The 21041-nt window shown below is 40.7% G+C and overlaps 1 protein-coding gene and 1 non-coding gene across 2 annotated transcripts; both read right to left on the reverse strand.

The window, feature by feature from the left end:
- Positions 1–868: 868 nt before the first annotated feature.
- On the reverse strand, positions 869–940 carry trnae-cuc (transfer RNA glutamic acid (anticodon CUC)). The gene has a single exon. It is a non-coding gene; the product is annotated as a tRNA-Glu (tRNA).
- Positions 941–7999: 7059 nt separating this feature from the next.
- Positions 8000–11410, reverse strand: LOC109901919 (CD83 antigen-like). Its single transcript, XM_020497931.2, has 5 exons — positions 11073–11410; positions 10845–10981; positions 9819–10053; positions 9567–9667; positions 8000–9428 (listed from the first exon to the last, which is right to left on the reverse strand). The coding sequence occupies exons 1-5, from the start codon at positions 11098–11100 to the stop codon at positions 9276–9278; spliced, it is 654 nt and encodes a 217-aa protein (XP_020353520.1). The 5' UTR covers positions 11101–11410; the 3' UTR covers positions 8000–9275.
- Positions 11411–21041: the final 9631 nt, after the last annotated feature.

Below are 21041 nucleotides of genomic sequence, written 5' to 3' on the forward strand. Positions count from 1 at the left end.
CTGTATTATTGACTGTATGTTTGTTTTACTCCATGTGTAACTCTGTGTCGTTGTATGTGTCGAACTGCTTTGCTTTATCTTGGCCAGGTCGCAATTGTAAATGAGAACTTGTTCTCAACTTGCCTACCTGGTTAAATAAAGGTGAAATAAATAAAAATAAAATCGCTTAAACATAAAACACAGGAGGTTGGTGGCACCTTTATTTGGGAGGATAGGCTCGTGGTAATGTCTGGAAGCGGAATCAGTGGATTGGTATCAAATACATCAAACACATAGTTTGATGCCATTCCATTTGCTCCATGCCAGCCATGATTATGAGCTGTCCTCCCTTCAGCAGCCTACACTGATATAAAATGTACTTTATAAAGAGAACACTGATGTAATACCACCCTGCATACCACTGCTGGCTTGCTTCTGAAGCTAAGCAAGGTTGGTCCTGGTCAGTTCCTGGAAGGGAGACCAGATGCTGTTGGAGGGCCAGTAGGAGGCACTATTTCCTCTGGTCTAACAAAAATATCCCAATAGTGACACTGCCCTGTGTAGGGTGTTGTCTTTTGGATGGGACGTTAAATGGGTATCCTGACTCTCTGAGGTCATTAAAGATCCCATGGCACTTATTGTAGGGGTGTTAACCCCTGTGTCCTGGCTAAATTCCTAATCTGGCCCTCAAACCACCACGGTCACCTAATAATCCCCAGTTTACAATTGGCTCATTAATCCCCCTCCTCTCCCCTGTAACTATTCCCCAGGTCGTTGCTGCAAATGAGAACGTGTTCTCAGTCAACTTACCTGTTAAAATAAAATGTACTTTATAAAGAGATGTTAGTGCAAACCGTTAATACTTTTCTGTTCAAAGGAAAACAGTATGTTCCCTGACCGGGAATCGAACCCGGGCCGCGGCGGTGAGAGCGCCGAATCCTAACCACTAGACCACCAGGGATCAGTTACGAATTCGTATGGACACTTTGAACTTAATATAACAATACATGTTTACATGTCTGCAATATTCTCGTACTAATGTCTGTGCGTTGTTCGTGTTTCTTATTTTGTATTATGTTGCGTTTATTTATTAAAACACTCACTCCCTGAACTTGCTTCCCGACTCTCAGCGCACATCGTTACAGCCTGGCTATACCTTAATTACAAAAGAATGCTATCACTGCATTCTTACAAAACACAACCTATTCTTTTTTTTGTCATACTTCATACCTCTCATATGTCATTCCTCTCTTATTTTAGCCACCACTTACTAACTTAATGACTCTATAATGGATGGGGAGCCGTGGTTTCTCTTTTATTTTACAGACTAAGCTCTCACTTTAACTTTCATTCTGTGTAAGTTTGTCATAATGGCCCTGATACTTTCAATTTATCAGAAAGGGTGTAGGCTACAGTTTCTGTTTTATTTCTTTGGAATGCCTACACATATTGGTTCTACAGGACCGGCCAGAGGGTTGTTTGCCTCCCTCTGCTCTAGAGGTGAACTCTCCAGAAAGTAGACATGACATTTAGGCTCCTTGCTCAGCTTCAAAAGTTCACTAGTCTTTCTCTGCCATTCCTCATTCAAGTATACAATGAGCCCAAACTAGCTGAACAGGATCTCACACACAGACATCATGTTTTAAGGAAGCTTGTCCAGACCAGTTTGGCCCCAGAGTGTAGATCAACATTAAATCCTTCTTCTCAAAGGGTGCATCTAGAAGTTGTTCTTATGGATTCTTCTTGATCCTTTGTATTAACATATTTGTAACGGTTACCTATGATAAAAATAATCATTTTTTTGTAAAAAATATATTTAAAAAACGGAAAGTGAAATACATTGAACCTATCACCATTGAATGAGAGGACAGTGGACAACTCACATAGCTGATGGTGGGCAATGCTGCCATAAGCCCCACAATGGAAAGAACTAGGATGGTATTGCTTTCTTCTGATTGGTCTGTGGACTTATTGTCAAGGCAACCTGCGAATGAAAAAGTAATAATACACTGGAAACTAATACACTGAGTATATATCAGCACAGAGGAACTTTCTGGGGGGTCAAATTTAAAACACCCACATGCAGTATACAGTTTGCTTACATACCAAAACAAGCACACAATGAGATAAGAACAAACTCAGCAGTCACTCTGAGGTGAACCTGCCCCTCCTGGTTCTGCTCTCCTACAGACACTTGTACCTCCCACTATCAACAGCCGTTACATTGAGCAGGAAGATATCAAAAGAATGATCAGCCAAAAGTTCCACTTCACGCTCCAAACCTGCGTACCATTGGGTGGTGCTGTTAGGTGATAGCGTCTTCATCAATAGACCAGACTCCTTATTATAGGGCTTCTCACCCAGCTGCAAGAAGAGGATGTGAGGTTACTTTATGCCCTTCACAGCTGGTCTGGGGCCAGTGCTGTAGTTTCAATAATGAAGATTACAATGAGTACTGAGGACATACCAGATTGTAAATCACTAGTATGAGCCACTTATGTGTGATCAGCCAAAGATCTCCAGAAAAACAGCAAAAGGCAGATAGTCAAATAGTAGTTAAATCAAGTTCCATGGTTCAATTGCTAAAATGAATTAACTCAAGACACATTTTGCTCACCAGGACAGCAGGAGACAAACCTGAGGTTAAATTGGCTGGGAACATAAAAGTTATGAGTTCTGCTGTCTTTAGATGGAGGAAAGAGTGGACGAAGATTGATATGATTAAGTGGCCAGACAAAGGCGGCCTACAATACTGGAAAAGTACATTTCCTGAAGAAAATGTGGTGTGCTTGCTAACTTGCTTAAAGTATTTATGGTTTTGAAAAAAGTTATTGTAGTGGTACTGACTGCAGTAGTAATGGTAATGACTGGTTATATTTTAAAAAGTAGGTAGCTGTAAAAAAATAAATATATATATATATATATAGTGATTGGTTTGGTTTGGTGTCTCTAGCTTGAACAGTTCAATAGTTACTGTTGCTGAGTTGTTTTATGTTAATTTATATAGTTATTAAACGTTTCTAAGAATTTGAAGTTAGGATAGCCAGAACCTGTGAAAGTTGGTTTGGTGTCTCTAGCTTAATGGTTCAAGAGTTACTGTTGGTGAGTGATTTAGTGCTAATTTATGCAAATGTATATAGTTATAGTTGATTAAAGTTGTTAAGAATTGGAAGTTAGGATAGCCTGAAAATGTGAAAGATGGTTTGGTGTCTCTATTTTAATATGGTGTCTCATAATTATGTGAGGTTTTATGTGTTGTTGGAGGTGCGTCTTGGTCAGTTTAGCTCAGATATGGTTGCCTTCGTCAATCCGTCTAATCCTGCCTAATGAGAGGCCGGCCCTGAGGTCTCTGATCCAGGGCTTTAGTCAGCATTAGCAGGCCCTGGAAAAGAGTAACACAAAGTAGTTTACCTTGTACCACCTCACTGACCAGTGCCTGACCCCAGGTAAAGAACCGAATCATCACCGCATTTTGACCTTGCATCTTCAGCATCCTTCATATACCTGCTGTGCACACAAACTGGAAAATAGAAGGCAAATGACAAGACGAACCTTGTTGGACAGCCCTTACGAAAAAGATTGCAGTCAGAGTGCAGTATTACTGCATTATGCTGCTTCCAAAATAACCTTTTTTTTACTGCAGTAATGTTGCAATGTAACTGCAGTCAGAGAGCAGTATAACTGCAGTATGCTCCAAATACTGCGTCCAAAATAACACCGTTTTTTTTACTGCAGTAATGTTGCAATGTAACTGCAGTTAGAGAGCAGTATAACTGCAGTAATGTTGCAATGTAACTGCAGTTAGAGAGCAGTATAACTGCAGTAATGTTGCAATGTAACTGCAGTTAGAGAGCAGTATAACTGCAGTAATGTTGCAATGTAACTGCAGTTAGAGAGCAGTCTAAAAACAAAGGTGGAAGGGAGGACATAAAGACTTGTTAGCCCTAAAAGGAAATGTCAACCTACCTAGTGGTAGACAAAATGGCTTGATCGAATATAAATACTTTCTTAATGGTTAAGTTGTTACAAGTGTACTAATATAAGTAGGACACGTGACATCCCGGCAACTTTGAGAAAAAATACTTTATATCGGAGTCTCGAGGTGAATATGCATATTCATGTCTGAGGCTAGTAGCGTAGCATCTCTCTCCATTCAATACAACCCTCATCGAATATTCAAAAATATTGATACAATAATGAGACGTGTCCACCAATCCAAATAAAATAGAGGCGGGAGCCAACTACCATTGTTAGAGCGGAGAGACATGTGTTTTGTCAGAAAATCTATAATCTTTGACTGCAGTAAATCTGTTGACTGTCCTATTTCCACGCCCCGCATTTATTGATTAATTCGTCAAGCATCAAACATGGAGCTCTTGCCTTTGATGAAACGTTTTTGGTAAGTAGGAAAGGCAACGTAAAACGCAATTGAAATGAGACATAGTTATGGTCTCTATGTAATATATTTCAGACTATAACTTTAACATGGACCTTATTTTGATAAGAAAAATGTATCGAAACCACTAGGCTGCTACAGTCTCGCGCACCAATCAGATACTCCTCATATTTCCCCGTGCGCAATCGCGACGAGGGTATGTTGTCTATGTGTGACTGCATATAAAAAAATCCTATAGGTCTGTGTTTATAAGAAAATGTAATAATTTACATCTTCGCCATATTTAAAAGGTGTCAGCCGAGGAATTCCCCTTGCTCTGGACCAGGGTCGGCTGTGCTCTCCACGCACTGGACCAAGATCTAGAATTCCCCCAGCAGGGTCTGCCCCTGGCAGGAGTCGAGTCACTGGTATTCTTTTAAAGGTCCACCAAAATGTTCATTTACATTTTATCTCGGTATAGTCAGTTCTCCCTCACAGCACAGGTATTTGAATAAAAAGTCAAATCATTGCCTGATCTTTTCCCAAAGGGCCAGGGCATCTCAATCTTTTCTTTTCGGAGGCCCCTTAAAACAGAAAGAAAATCTGGGGTCCCCCATGGGCATTAGGGCTCTGCTTAGTTGGCCAAGGCTTACTTACTACATTTTTTTTTTTTGTCTGGGGTCCACCTACATTAGAGATACAATTTTTAAGAGTAAACTGTCTGATTGATATTAATTGTTGACACTCACTATATAAAATTGAACATTGTTTTTCATATTTTAATGCATGTCAAACTTTAGTTTGTGATTTTCTATTTCTTAGTTTCCTCCTTATATTTTCAAGGGCTCCTAAAAGCTCTGGGTCCCTCTCCCCTGGGGTTCCTACGTCCCCTGGTTGAAAACCACTTATCCCTCTTTTTTTTTTACAGGGTAAATTGACTGAGGATACATTCTCATTTACAGTAACAACCTGGGAATATTTACATTTGTGTGTGTGTGTGGGGGGGGGGGGGGCAGATTGGGAATTTAGCCAGGACACAATAAGTACCATGGGATATTTAGTGACCACAGAGAGTCTGGACACCCATTTAACTATCCCAAAGACTGCACCCTACACATGGCAATATCCCCAATCACTGCCCTGGGGCATTGACCTTCCAAAACCTGTTCAGCAGCATCCAGGGACCAACTCTGCTTATCGTCAGAGGTAATTTAGCAGTGGTATGCAGGGTGGTATGCTTCTGGCTAAATGTGGCCTATGTGACAGCAGTCTGAATTCTACAACAATGTTCCATAATAGATCTAATGTCAGATTGTCTAATGTGAAAGCATTAGATGTCCTGAATACAAAGCATTATGTTAGCTGCAAATCCAACACAACACATCACTGATTACCACTCTTCATATTTTTAAGCATGGTGGTGGCTGCATCATGTTTTGGGTATGATTGTCATCAGCAAGGGCTAAGGAGTTTTTTAGGATAAAAATAAACGGAATAGAGGTAAGCACAGGCAATATCCTAGAGGAAAACCTGTCTCAGTCTGCTTTCCAACAGATACTGGAAGACAAATTCATCTTTCAGCAGAACAATAACCTAAAACACAAGGCCAAATATACACTGGAGTTGCTTACCAAGACGACATTGAATGTTCCTGAGTGGCCTAGTTACAGTTGTGACTTAAATCGACTTGAAAATCTATGGCAAGACTTGAAAATGGCTGTCTAGCAATGATCAACAACCAATTTGACAGGGCTTGAAGAATTAAAAAATAATAATGTGCAAATATTGTACAATCCAGGTGTGCACAGCTCTTAAGAGACTTACCCAGACAGACTCACCACTGCCAAAGGTGATTCTAACATCTATTGACTCAGGGGTGTGAATACTTATGTAAATTTGAGATTTCTGTATTATAATTTTTTATTTATACTAAAAACATGTTTTCATTTTGTGATTGTGGGGTATTGTGTGTAAATGGGTGAGATAAATGTTTTTATTTAATCCATTCTGAATTCAGGCTGTAACACAACAACATTTGGAATAAATGAAGGGGTAGGAATACTTTCAGAAGGCACTATAGATGTTAGAGATGCCGAGCAGTAACAGAAAGCTCTCAAGATTAATTGGTTCATCTTGGACTTGGAAGTGATTAAATTAACTGGTAATTGGAGAGTTACTGGTCTGAAATCCTAATGCTGTTGTGTTATAAGGAAGATACTCACTTAACCTGTGTCAAAATTAGTAAGGATTAAAAAAACATTTAACATATTTTTATACTGTCCACTATCTACTCTGCAATTTATTATTGGTACAGAAATACATTTCTTTTTGAAGTTACAAGCTACACTTATCCCTATCAGACAATAAGCTTAGAGACAAGTGACTGACTGAATAGGTTGATACAGTGAGGGAAAAAAGTATTTGATCCCCTGCTGATTTTGTACGTTTGCCCACTGACAAAGAAATGATCAGTCTATAATTTTAATGGTAGGTTTATTTGAACAGTGAGAGACAGAATAACAACAAAATCCAGAAAAACACGTCAAAAATTTTATAAATTGATTTGCATTTTAATTTCCCTCACTGTATCACTTTGTACATTTCATGGAGACTTACCAAATATCAGTTTTTTTTTTTTTTTTAAATTAGCTGACAGATGTCATTTGATACACACTAGTATTTCATGAGCCGCAAATAAGCACGTTTTTTAGGTCAGATGCTTTGCATTTGCACTCTTTAATTCTGTTACACTTATTATTATTGTGCAATAATGTGTTGAGTGCAATGATCACACAGTTGATGTGAAAAAAGGTCACTGTTATTGTATATGACCCGAATCCATGCACTCCTTATATCAAATCTGTCCTGTGATATGGTGATGCAATAAAAAACAAATATTGATTTATTCTATAGTTACGTTTTTTTAAGATACATGAAATGTCATTTTTCTAAAAGATTTTCATTTTCAATGTTGTTTAGATCACATGTAACCTAGCTTCCATTTTATGCTGTGTGATGTTGTTATCTTATAATGTGTTTGGGGTAATGTGATTGTCGATGACAATGACAGAGACTTCACAGAACTGTTGTCACTCAAAAGATTAGTGAAGAGGTATTTATGGATTTAACAATTAAAACAGCTATCCAAAAATATCATATTTCAGCTATCACTGTGTCAGCCCTTGAGGATAATTGGGATCATCCCTTTTAAAATGTGCACATTACAAGTGATGGAAATGACTCGTGTCAAGGACCAGTATATAACTAGTATAAAATATGACAGAATGTGTTGTATGAAATAGGTATAGATGTGTTGCCAGCCATTTAGCACCTCAAACAGTATACTATGCAGAAAAATTGTTATGTATCTAGTTTGTAAGCCTCTGTAAAATGGTAAGGTAAATAATTTATCTTAATAACATGAAATATTCTGAGTAACAATCAACTTTTCTAAGAGAAACATCACTACTGTGGTGACTAAAAAAGTGAAGATTCGTCTTAAGAAAAAGTTAAATAACATTTATCTAAGAACACATAGCACATGTACGTCAGATACAGTACATTACAATTATTTACATGTCTTCTTTATGTTCAACGTATACACAGAATTGCTGATCATATTCAAAAACCGGATAGAGATTTTTACAAAGATTATTTTCTGTGAGTTACTTTTTGCCAATATTCACCAAAGACCACTTTTGTATTGCTTGGATAACATTTTTTTTTTTTGGTTCTGCATAAAAAAAGTATATACTGTTTTGACCTCACAAAATAACTAAAAGTTATCGATAATTCCTGAAAATTAGAGTTAATTGAGAGCTTTGCTTGGCTCAGATGGAATGCAGTCTTGGTTGATTTCATCTCTCTGTGCAGAGTCCAGCATGTCCCACCAAATCCTTCCAACACGGATGAGTCCCATTGAACAGTGCTCAGATCAATACCATTTCAATACTTGTCAATAAAGGATTTTAATTAGGCATGAAATTCAATGCAGTACACATTGATAATCTTCCAGTTCAAAATCAATTTCAACTTCCAATTACTGAAACTTCAATTGACTGGGTTGACTGAAATGTAAATGGAATTAACCCCAACATCGCCATGGAAAGACCCTGCAGAATGACCCCTATTAGGTTCTAATTTTCAGAGTAAAAACTCAATGACACTATGAAAGCTTTACCAAGTTTATTCTTCCCAGAGGATCAATACAGCTGCATTAGACAAAAAGATTTTCACACAAGCACTGATATTTAACCCTTTCTCTTAGGCTGAGTCTCCTCCTACCCATCTGATTGTATCTTTACTGCTGGGCAGGAAACTAAGTAATATGGCCATAAACTTTTCTTTGTCCCTTAACGTGACCTGACCTGACCTGACCTCGACCCCCTTCATCACTAATCCATGGCTCTCTCCCCTTATCAATGCCTGCCATATGTGATCGCTTCCCTGCACTCAGCACATTCCAAGCTTAATTGCACACACTATATACCTTCCTCCTACAGATAACCATAGGATCCCTGATATAATGTAAACGTTATACATTACCCTTGCTCCCTCAGTGACATGAATAAGTATATTTCATATTCTCAGAACCCCACACGCCTTATCATTAATTATTTATTCTCCCTTTCCTGAAGCTCCTTGTTGGGGTTTGATCTTGGGGCTTAGATCGTGGGGTCCTTTCACCAGGCCCTGCTCCTTGCGCATCACAGGCTCTTGAATGCTGCAGTCATGCCTACACAATTAGTTCTACAGGATCGTCCAGAGGTTTGTCTGCCTCCCTCTGCTCTAGACATGAACTCTCTGGAAAGTAGACATGACTCTTAGGCTCCTTGCTCAGCTTCAAATGGGCTCTAGTCTTTCTCTGTGTTTCCTCTTCACATTCAAGTATACAATGAGCCCAAACTAGCAGAACAGGGTCTCACACAAAGACATGCTTTATGGAACCCTGTAATGACCAGTTTGGCCCCAGAGTGTAAATCAACATTAAATCTTTCTTCTCAAGGGGTGCATCTAGAAGTGGTTCTTGTGGATACTTCTTACTCCTTTGCAATAACATATTCCTTAGGATGACCTATGGTAAAGATTAGCATTATTAAGTAAATAAGGAAAATGAAATACATGGAAACCATCACCATAAAATGTTAGTTTCTTTCATCTGTTTAAAAAAAACAAATAACTCAGAGGAACAGCTGACAGTGTAGTAACTCACATAGCTGATGGTGAATATCAGCAATGCCGCCACAATCCCCACAATGGAAAGAACTAGAATGGTATCAATTTCTTCTGATTGGTATGTGGACTCAAGGCAACCTGCAAAACAAGTATCCACAAATCCTTGAGCCTCACTGGAAATGTTTTAAAAGATTAACTTTCTCTGGCTCCAATTTAGAAACAACCACATGCAGTATACAGTTTGCTTACATACCAAAACAAGCACACATTGAGAGTAGAACCCACTCACCTGTCACTCTGAGGTGAACGTGCCCCTCCTGGTTCTGCTCTCCTACAGGTGCTGCCAGGAGACACTTGTACCTCCCACTATCAACAGCCGTTACATTGGGCAGGAAGATATCGAAAGAATCGTCAGCCAAAAGTTCCACTTCACGCTCCAAACCTGCGAACCGTAGGGTGGTGCTGTTAGGTGATAGCCTCTTCATCAATAGACCAGACTCCTTATTATAGGGCTTCTCACCCAGCTGCAAGAAGAGGGTGTGAGGTTACTTTATGCCCCTAACAGCTGGTCTTAACCTGCTTAACCTTAGAGAATGTCATATTATTCTTTACGTAAATCTGTATGATATGTATCATATGTTACATTTTGTATGGTATGTAATAATTTGTGGATGTCCATTACCCATTTTGTATGATATGTTACAAATTACAATTCCTATAATATGTTACGAATTTGCTAGACTTAAAATATATTATGAATTTGCAAAAAGTATGATATGTTACGAATTCTAGCTACTATAGCTAATGTTAACTAGGCTAGGGCTCAGGGGTTAAGGTTAGGGTTAAGTTTAGGAGTTAGGGTTAGGGGAAAGGTTAGCTACAAATATTAAGGTTATAGGTGAAGGGTTAGCTAAAATGGTTAAGGTTAGAGGAAGGGTTAGCTAAAATGGTTAAGGTTAGAGGAAGGGTTAGCTAACATGCTAAGTAGTTAAAAAGTTGCTAAAATGCTGAAGTTGTCCCTGATGAGATTCAAACTCGCAACCTTTGATTTGCTAAATATTTACATTGTATGCCCACCTATCCACTCCGACCAACCCCCCTCCTTTAGTTTTAGCCTTTAGTAACCATCTGTCTTATGTAACCATAACAAACAAACATATCACACTAAATGGAGTTTCATGGATTTACGTACAGAATAATACAAAATTCTCTGAGACAAGTTGCTGGTCTAGGACCAGTGCTGTATATTTTTTTAAACATATATTGCATGGTTCAAAACACCACATTTGTGCTATTATAATAATAGAAAGCTTACCTTGTACCACCTCACCGCCCGGTACTGGACACCAGGCTTACGTATTGCTTTACATTTTAGAATTGAGTCCTCTCCACAAACTGACTTCACCTCTTGTGTAGGCTTATCCTGTGTAAGCCCACCTTGCAAGTAGGCAGCTATAGACAAACACAAGGTAAATCATCATTTCGGGTGAGTCTGCAGTTAGACTGATATCAAAGTCATTGTTTAATAGAAATTACAACATACCTAGAATGCAGACGAGTTGAAAAAACATATTTGTAGAACTACAGCAATGAAGATGATGATCCAGAAAAGAAGTGAATAATTTTATATAGTAAGCTAAAATGGAAGTGAAACTAAGGGGATTCCCGTAGAGTGCTTCGTGACAGTGGGTGTAGATGGATGAGAAACTATCCGCTTCAGCACGAAATGAAGACGGGACAGCCAGGGTCAAGTATGAGGTGTGAATGTTATCTCATTGAATGACATATTCTGGGCGTGGTGTCTCAGGTGCGCGTGCACTCTCCACTGGAATTGTATTTCTTGAGCATGTCATGGCGATACGAGGCATTATCCTGGGGCCTGTTGCACAAAAGTAGAATTAAGACATCCGGGATAAATGACTCAGCTGAGCTCAATGAAGCCAAAACATGTGCGTCCAGGCTTAATTGGTTGCACAAAGACCAAGCCAGGATGAGCAGACACGGATTCATTAACCAGGTGAAACCAATCCTGGATAGGTGCGCGCTCACGGCTCACTCAAATAGACCCCGCCACAGATCACAGATTAACTGATTTACCATGGCAACTAGAGCCGCGTACTTTTCCCCGTCGGAAGCACAAATCCTCATGGAGGCATACGAGGAGGTAAAAGATATAATTAAGAAGAAAGGCAACACCGCCACAGTGATAAAGCAAAGAGAAAAAGCGTGGCAAAGTATTGCAGACCGCCTGAATGCGTAAGTAGTGCACAATTACACACTCACCGCTCCGCTGAAACATCACAATTACAATTCAAATATTTAATTCACATCTCCAAAAATGCAGTTGTACTGTAATTATGAAACGGTTAAATGTTTTATTGAAATGCACTGCAGATATGAGTGAAATTGTGTAAAGTAACTCCATCACACTGTATAAAGTGTGATATTGATATTGATATTTTTACTGAAAACAAGACAAAAATACCAAGTAATTTTTTGCAGTGTGACTCCATTGTGTGTGTGTGTGTGTGTGTGTGTGTGTGTGTGTGTGTGTGTAGATTAAACATGAACGGGCCAAAACGGACATGGCAGCAGGTCAAAATCAAATACAAGAACATTCTGCAGAATGGTATGGTCCCTGACTAATATTTAACAAAGCACAAGCATATATTGTACCCAGAAGGTGCCTGCTCACACATTGTCTGTACTGTTTTAGCAGTGAAAAAGAATACCCACAGACAAGGCACGGGTGGTGGGTCACCAAAGGCTGACCTTACCCCAGCAGAGGACATGGCCTTGGAGCTAAATAAAGGCAGGCCCGTCTTAGAGGGGATCCCTGGGGGGAAAGAGACGAGCATAGGTTCCTCCCAAGATGCCACCCGCTTCATTCAAGGTATGTCCTTCCATCTCTACATGGGATACAACCACATTCATATTGAATCAATTTGGACTGTCTGACTTTGGTTTACCTATTGCCTTGCAGTGTCTGGCAGCACTGTGTTCCTGTTAGAGCCACCAGCATAAGCACCAGACCAGATCCAGTGAGTACTCCATCAAAGGCATACTGTAGGCCTGGCATGTCTTGTCTACTAGCTTCAATATGAATCCGATTAAATGTGATAGGGTGAAGGCCCCAGTGCAGCAGCAACAGCACATGATGGAGACGATGATGAGGAGGAGACCATCTCTCTGGATTCCAGAAGGCATGAGGTATCATGTTAAGACTGTGAAAGTACTATTTACTCTACAATGGTGAGGAGCCAACAAAATCAAAAAATCTAATTTCTTTTACAGGACCCAGATGCTATACAGTGGGAAAACCAGCCTGGCAACATAGTGCGTATTAATAAAAGGACACCACATCCTGCCAAATTCCAGCTGCGCTAATTGTATTGTGTTCACAGAGCTCACAAGCTATCAGAAAGTTGTATGGCAACCACCTCCGGCGCCAAATAGAACTGGCAGACATAGACATTCAGTACAAGAAGAAAAAGATGGAAAATCTTGCACTGGAGTTCGAAATAAAAAAGAGGACAATTAGGAAACTGGACCTTGAAATAAAAAACCTTGAGAGGGAGGTGAGATATGCCTTCAATGTACACTGTATGCTAACTGTAACACAAATGTATTAATCATTATTTTTCTTTCCTCCCCCAGCTCCAAGAAGATGACACAGCTCAAAATAAAAATTTGGTATATTCTTGTAAAGTCAAGTGAGCCATGACATATGAGCTCTTATTGTGAGCACACAGGACGGTGGCATCTTTCTAAGTTTTTTTTTATTTTCCCAGCAATCAGTACAACCAAGTCATCGTTATAAGGCATCGCCCTCTTTTGCCCACCCCCCCAGCACCAGGTGTGGCCACTAGCCTATATGAAGGCCCAAAATTGTGTGTTCCTTTCTGCTCTGACAATGGCATGCCCATTCGTGCGAGATGTGGTGGATGAAGAAGCACTTGTGCTGAGGAGAGCCTTCAGGCGAGAAAGGGTCTTCAGGGACCGGTTGGACCCACTGGCCTTCCCTGATGACCATCTATATGAAAGATACAGGTTTTCTGCAGATGGCATCAGGTATCTATGCAGACTACTGGGTCCCAGGATTAAGCACCGCACTGCACGGAGCCATGCACTGAGTGTGGAGCAAATGGTTTGTGTGGCCTTGCGCTTTTTTGCTAGTGGAGCCTTCCTGTACTCAGTGGGGGATGCAGAACAGCTGAACAAGGCCACAATTTGCCGCACAATAAGGAGTGTGTGTCTGGCTATCAAAGCATTAGCAGATGTCTTCATCTCCTTCCCTGGCCACAGAAGACTCTGTGACATCAAAGAGGAGTTCTATAGGATTGCAGGTAAGAGGATCTACAAATTACAGGACAACTGTTAACACATAGTAGGATACTCATTACTTTGTGTGACAGGTTTCCCCAATGTCATTGGTGCAGTGGACTGCACACACATAAGGATAAAAGCCCCCTCAGGTGCCCATGAGGCCGATTTTGTGAATAGGAAATCCTTTCACAGCATTAATGTTCAGGTGAACATAACTTTTTGATATTGTCCATTGACGAACACTCTGCATTGCCAGTGATGTGCATTGATTGGTGTAATATTCCTCATCTTATGATTTCAGATGGTCTGCAATGCTGACTGTGTGATCAGCAATGTTGTGGCAAAATGGCCTGGCTCAGTCCATGACTCCAGAATCTTTCGGGCCTCTGAAATCTATCACAAGGTAAGCCACACAACCCCTATTTATAACCATCATGGCTGTGTCAAGAATATCACTGTGTTTATGAGGTAGTAATGATGAGATTTTGTGTTGACAGGTGAATTCTCTGGTGTGTTGCTGGGAGACAGGGGGTATGGCTGCCAGCCTTTTCTCCTGACACCTTTCACAGACCCCCAGGAAGCACAGCAGGCCTACAACCATGCCCATGCCAGGACCAGGGCCAGAGTTGAAATGACCTTTGGCCTCCTGAAGGCACACTTTCACTGCCTTCACAAATTAAGGGTCAGCCCTGTTAGGGCATGTGATATTACTGTGGCTTGTGCTGTCCTCCACAATGTGGCCTGCCTGAGGAAGGAGAGGGCCCCCAGAGTGCCACCAGCCATGGACTGGGACAATCCGGCAATCTTCCCTGATGACGACAGTGGTCGGCTGCTGAGGGACCAATATGTGTTGAATTATTTTAGTTAGTATGTGTGCTTTCAATTTTGGTTAAATATGTCCTGCGGTGGCAGAGGAATTTGGGTTTTTTTGGGTTCGTTTTTTGACGAATTTGGCCTCTTATGATGTTTGTGCGGTATACTGTGTGTAATACAAGGCTGCAGGGAGGCTACTGCATCCATTCATTTGTCTGTTCAGTTGATGTGTATGGATTTGTCCTGCATTTATTTTAGTGTGCAGACATGCAGGGTGTGTTATATACAGACCTTTGAATGTGTATGTATCATTTTGTATAATATGCTTGGATTCTGTGCTTTCCATCTTGTAGAGTCACTGTGACTTCAGTTTCGAAAGGAGCTAATGGTTTACCTGCTTTGTTTTGTCCTTATTCAATAAAGGAACATAATGTTACACATTGTGTTTTTATATTCATATGACAGAGTACTAGGGCCACACTGAAGAAAAAGGATAAAGTCATAAATTTATGAGGCTGGTTCTTTCTGCAGAAAAGCTACATATTGTTTTTACAGTTTTGATACTTATGACAATGTGATACTTAATATTCTGGCACATCAGCATGTCTTTGTTTATGAAACCATACTGAAGTACAATTTCACGAAATGCCCCACATCTGTCATTTTAACAACTCCTTTAAAACAACTGGTTACAATATTATGACTTGTGTTTTTTTCCCCTCTGTGGCCCTAATATTCTATCATTTTATATATAGCCTTATAGTCTATGGGAAACTGTAAATTATCTAATAGCAACATCATCTAAAAATCATTTTTTATCCAAAATCATTGAAATTAATGATCACAAACGTTTAAATAATAACAGTGGGTCTAGTTATATGTGATAACAATGTATAGTGAGCAGTGAAATAACTATTGGTTTCCATTTGTGGTGACTGCTGACTGACATTAGGGATGAGATTAAATAGATCCTGGAATTTAGCCTGGTCTGGAGCAGGCTAGCTCCACAGAATAAATCTCCATGGTAATTTATACCATAACATATCCTCCTGCCCCCTATCCATCTTTAGTGCAACCGGATTACGGATCAATTGAGCCAGGATCACCAAGATATCCTGGCTTAATCCCTTATCCTAGTTTTGTGCAACAGGCCCCAGGTGTGTTTCGGTAGGCTGTTTTTCATACATATGTTTTCATACACGTTAAAATTAAGCACCGTTGTCACTGGATGTTATTTCTGAATGTTAACTCAATACTTTATTTAGCTGTTTATTAGTAGATGGGCCAAATATGGTGGATAAATGAAGATATTTAATTCAGGTAATTTACAATTGAAAAATTAAAGGTCCGTTCCTGTTTGCTTAACGGGGTGGCTAATCCCATAGGCGATAGCAGCTCGGCCTCGTCGATTTAGTTCAGAAAAAACAGCGAGTGGGGTGTCTCGTTTCACATCCGTATCTGGCTAGGCATCAGATGCATTTTACGCACGCTTGGCATTACTTAGATTTATTTCGGTAGATGAGAAGGCGTTAATTCGAAAATAATAAATATATATATAAGTCTACATATATATAGGCGTTTTGCTTACTGAAAGTTTACATTCATTTTCCATCGCCTGTGAATAACCACAATGGCTGCGCAATCGAACACATGTCTGATATAGCAAAATTAGGGAATCCCCTAACCATGAGCTTGTCACTCGCTCTAGCCCAGGTAGGGCGAGGAGATGAACGAATGCTGTTACATATAGAACTCTTTTTTGGAAGGTCCTATAAAGAACCATTAAAAAGGTCAAATAGCTTTTTTATTTAATACATTTATTAAACTTTTATAGTGCTTTTCATTACAGACAAAATCTCTAAGTGCTTGTTAAACAAAATAAACAAGTCATTTTTTAAGAAATATAGTCTATAACAGTAGCTAGATCAGCTAGATGAAGTCGAATGAGTGTTTCTTGACGCCTCCAGCAGATGGGCAGCCATAGTCATGAGGATCTGGAAGCTCATAGCTAGATGGTCAGCGGAGGTGGTGGTCAGGTCAGCATGTCCAAGGGCATGCAGGTAGTGCGATGTCATCATGGCGTCTCTGCCGTCTCTAGAGTTTCTGTATTGTTAGGACTCGATGATAAAGTTTGAGCTCCACACAGAGAACAGCCCACTCCTTACTTCAGAAGTATCCTCCCGAACAATTAAAAACTCACATCATGACAAGAGACACCACAACACTGCATAAAGAGAGACCTAATACAACTACACAGCATGGTAGCAGCACAAAACATGGAACAAACATCACCCAATCCAATGAACCCTTGAGGAACCCTAATTTCTTAGTGTGTGACAGTGTGGTCGTTCGGGTAATTGGGCTGTGACAGATTAGGTTACATCTCACATGTGAGATGCATCATGAAAATAGTTCACGCATGCTGAATGGGGATATCAACAGCAGCCTAGTCATACATAATTTAGGATATGCAGTTTGCATGGTAATGTATCTAATCTAATTTCCAGACACTTCCGCCCAAATGCGCGAATAGTCTAGTGGACCAAGGCGTCAAACTTGGCCTTCATTAGACAGTACAGAAAGATTGCGAGAAACTCCAGACGCATAGGCATTGATTTAGTCTGCTTAATCCACCAACCAATCATCTCTCACAACACCTTCCCCCTAACCCTCCCCGTACATGTCTTGTGCTTACCACAAGTTCCTGCCCGGTGTAATAATATTGATGGTTTGTCAAGACTTATTCGTTTTTTTCAGAAAAGTCATCATACCCTGTTGTTTACAAGTACCACCTGTCATTTCAATAAGTATAGTCCTATGTACTAATGTAACCAATGGAATTTGATCCTAGGTTGTTTTCACAAGACTCTTAGCCCTCTGAACTTCTGGCTTCGCATGGGGGAGCAAACACGAGTGCTCCGCTCTCTTGACAATTGGCCCAGAACAGAGTAGCACGGCAGGCCCTTAGATGTACACGGAGAGCCATGCATGTCAATCTCTCCAGGAGAGGTATTGACATGTTGAAATCACCAAGCTGTCTGTTTAAGCGTCTAGCGCACAGCTCAGACACCCATGCATACCCCACACGACATACCACACCAGATGTCTCTTCACAGTCCCCAAAACCAGAACAGACTACGGGAAGCACAGAGTACTACATAGAGGGGCGGCAGCGTATCCTAGTGGTTAGACCATTGGACTAGTAGCTGAAAGGTTGCAAGATCAAATCCCCGAGCTGACAAGGTACAAATCTGTTGTTCTGCCCCTGAACAAGGCAGTTAACAGTTGTTTTGTTGTATGTAATTGTGATTGGACCCTAGGAAGAGTAGCTGCTGCCTTGGCAGCCGCTAATGGGGATCCGGAATACATGCAATTATACTATAGTGACCACCTCCATTAAGCTGACACTGCCTAGGATGTAGCATAACAGTGGATTTAGGTCGACGTCATCCTTTCTTAGTGCTAGGTGGATTCCACTGGAGGCTGGTTGGATGTGCTAAAGGAGGACAGGCCCATTGTAATGGCTGGAATGGAATGGTATCAAACATATGGAAACCACACGTTTGACTCCGTTCCATTCATTCCATTCCAATGAGCCTGTCCTATAGCTCCTTCCACCAGCCTCCACTGGTGGATTCCCAATCCCATTCAAATCCTTTTCTTTATTCGCTTTTCAGTCTTATTGTCCGCAGCCCTTGTTGTGGAGAACATTCTCTACACATGTCAAGAGGGTACAATCACACTTGAAGCACCATTTGGAGCAATGGATCCCCATTGTGAACAGAGCTGGACCACTGGCAAAAAGGTAATCTATTACCTATTTTATTAGCACTATTATTTAGACTTCACCATTGATGGTATCATCAACAGTATGCAGAGGGTCAGGAGCCATGTCAATTGACATAGATAGTTTGTGTGTATGCATTGATATGTAGGCTACGTGTGCCTTTAAAAAATGATGTAGTTCTGTCCTTGAGCTGTTCTTGTCTAATGATGTTCTGTATTATGCCATTCTGTATTATGTTTTGTGTGGACCCCAGGAAGAGTAGCTGCTGCTTTTGCAACAGCTAATGGGGATCCTAATAAAATACCAAAAACAACAACAATTGAGACATGAAGTGAAATATTATTTTCTTACTGCAGCCCATTGCCTACTACAAAAATGGCAAAGGTGAATGCAGTTTTCCATGCAAGCACGTGTTCTCTGGCAAAGTCATCCTCCGTGAATGTCCCGATATCATATTAACTACTGGTTGCACCACCAAAGTAGGTAAACTTATACAATTCACATTTCTCTCCTCAGTTACTGCCTGCCAAGTGTCAACCTGTTTCTTTCTCTTTCACAGGATGGGGTATATGAAGAGACCAGGCTACACTTCTCAGGTATGGTTGCTCCTGATGTTATTGGTGTATAACACAACAAAACATTGATATTCATATCGAGCATTGTTGTCATCATATTGCTCTTTTTGCTCCATTAGTGATAACCAGACCAACTGTCTCTATGACAACCACTAACACTGCAAACAAGCAATTCTATGGTAAAGTATGATTTAAAAAATAATGGATTACATTTTGATTGCACAAATAAGTGGCACTGTTATCAAAATATACGTTACTAGCGGTAAATCATTGCAAATTAATATTTTGATTTAATGCAATTTCCCCCTCCCACAAAGCAAATAGCCTATGTACAATGCCATCGGAAAGTATTCAGACCCCTTGACTTTTTCCACATTCTGTTACGTTACTTACTGCCTTATTAAAAAAAAAAAAATAATAATAATTCCCCTCATCAATCTACACACAATACCCCATAATGACGAAGCAAAAACAAGTTTAGAAATGTTTGCTAATTTATATATATATAAAAAATGGAAATATAACATTTCTATAAGTATTCAAACCCTTTACTCAGTACTTTGTTGAAGCACCTTTGGCAGCGATTACAGCATCGAGTCTTCTTGGGTATGACACTACAAGTTTGGCACACCTGTATTTGGGGAGTTTCTCCCATTCTTCTCTGCAGATCCTCTCAAGCTCTGTCAGGTTGGATGGGGAGCTTTGCTGCACAGCTATTTTCAGTTCTCTCCAGAGATGTTCGATCGGGTTCAAGTTCATGGTAAGGCTGGGCCACTCAAGGACATTCAGAGACTTGTCCTGAAGCCACTCCTGCGTTGTCTTGGCTGTGTGCTTTGGGTCATTGTCCTGTCTGAAGGCGAACCTTCGCCCCTGTCTGAGGTCCTGAGCTCTCTGGAGCAGGTTTTCATCAAGATCTCGCAGTACTTTGCTCCGTTCATCTTTCCCATGATCCTGACTAGTCTCCCTATCAGGAATCAAGGTAAGACCCAGATACAGACTGTCGAAGTAACAATGTTTATTGTGGCAACAGGGCCAGGCAAAGACAGGTCATGGCAGGCAGGGGTCGAAGATTCAGGGTAAGGCTAAGGTACAGGACGGCAGGCGGACTCAGGGGATTAAAGGGAAGATGGGCGACACCTGGAGAGGGGTGGAGACAAGCACAAGGACAGGTGAAACAGATCAGGGCCTGACACTCCCAGTCCCTGTGCTGAAAGCATACTCACAGCATGATGCTGCCACCACCATGCTTCACCGTAGGGATGGTGCCAGGTTTCCACAAGACTTGACGCTTGGCATTCAGGCCAAAGAGTTCAATCTTGGTTTCATCGGACCAGAGAATCTTGTTTCTCAAGGACTGCGAGTCTTTATGTGCATTTTGGCAAACTCCAAGCAGGCTGTCATGTGCTTTTTACTGAGGAGTGGCTTCTGTCTGGCCACTCTACCACAAAGGCCTGATTGGTGGAGTGCTGCAGAGACGGTTGTCCTTCTGGAAGGTTCTCCCATCTCCACAGAGGAACTCTGTCAGAGTGACCATCGGGTTCTTGGTCACCACCCTGACCAAGAGCCTTCTCCCCCAATTGCTCAGTTTGGCCGGGCGGCCAGCTCTAGGAAGAGTCTTGCCGGCTCCAAACTTCTTCTGTTTAAGAATGATGGAGGCCACTGTGTTCTTGGGGACCTTCAATGCTGCAAATATTTTTTGGTACCCTTCCTCAGATCTGTGCCTCGACACAGTCCTGTCTCAGAGCTCTATGGAAAATTCCTTCAACCTCATCGCTTGTTTTTTTCTCTGACATGCACTGTCGACTGTGGGACCTTAAATAGACAGCTGTGTGCCTTTCCAAATCATGTACAATCAATTGAATTTACAACAGGACTCCTAACAAGTTGTAGAAACATCTTAAGGATGATCAATGGAAACAGGATGCACCTGAGCTCAATTTCGAGTCTCATAGCAAAGGGTCTGAATACTTATGTAAATAAGATATTTCTGTTTTTTATTTGTAATACATTT

The sequence above is a fragment of the Oncorhynchus kisutch genome, linkage group LG2 (genome assembly GCF_002021735.2).
Source record: "Oncorhynchus kisutch isolate 150728-3 linkage group LG2, Okis_V2, whole genome shotgun sequence".
Lineage (NCBI taxonomy): Eukaryota > Metazoa > Chordata > Actinopteri > Salmoniformes > Salmonidae > Oncorhynchus > Oncorhynchus kisutch.

Bases quoted from the DNA above. Each gene is read 5' to 3' on its own strand.
- LOC109901919 (XM_020497931.2), bottom strand. From the start codon at position 11,100: ATGTTTTTTCAACTCGTCTGCATTCTAG. The intron at 10,982-11,072 runs GTATGTTGTAAT...GTTTGTCTATAG, and splicing joins TCAACTCGTCTGCATTCTAG to CTGCCTACTTGCAAGGTGGG. The intron at 10,054-10,844 runs GTAAGCTTTCTA...CTCTTCTTGCAG, and splicing joins GGGCGGTGAGGTGGTACAAG to CTGGGTGAGAAGCCCTATAA.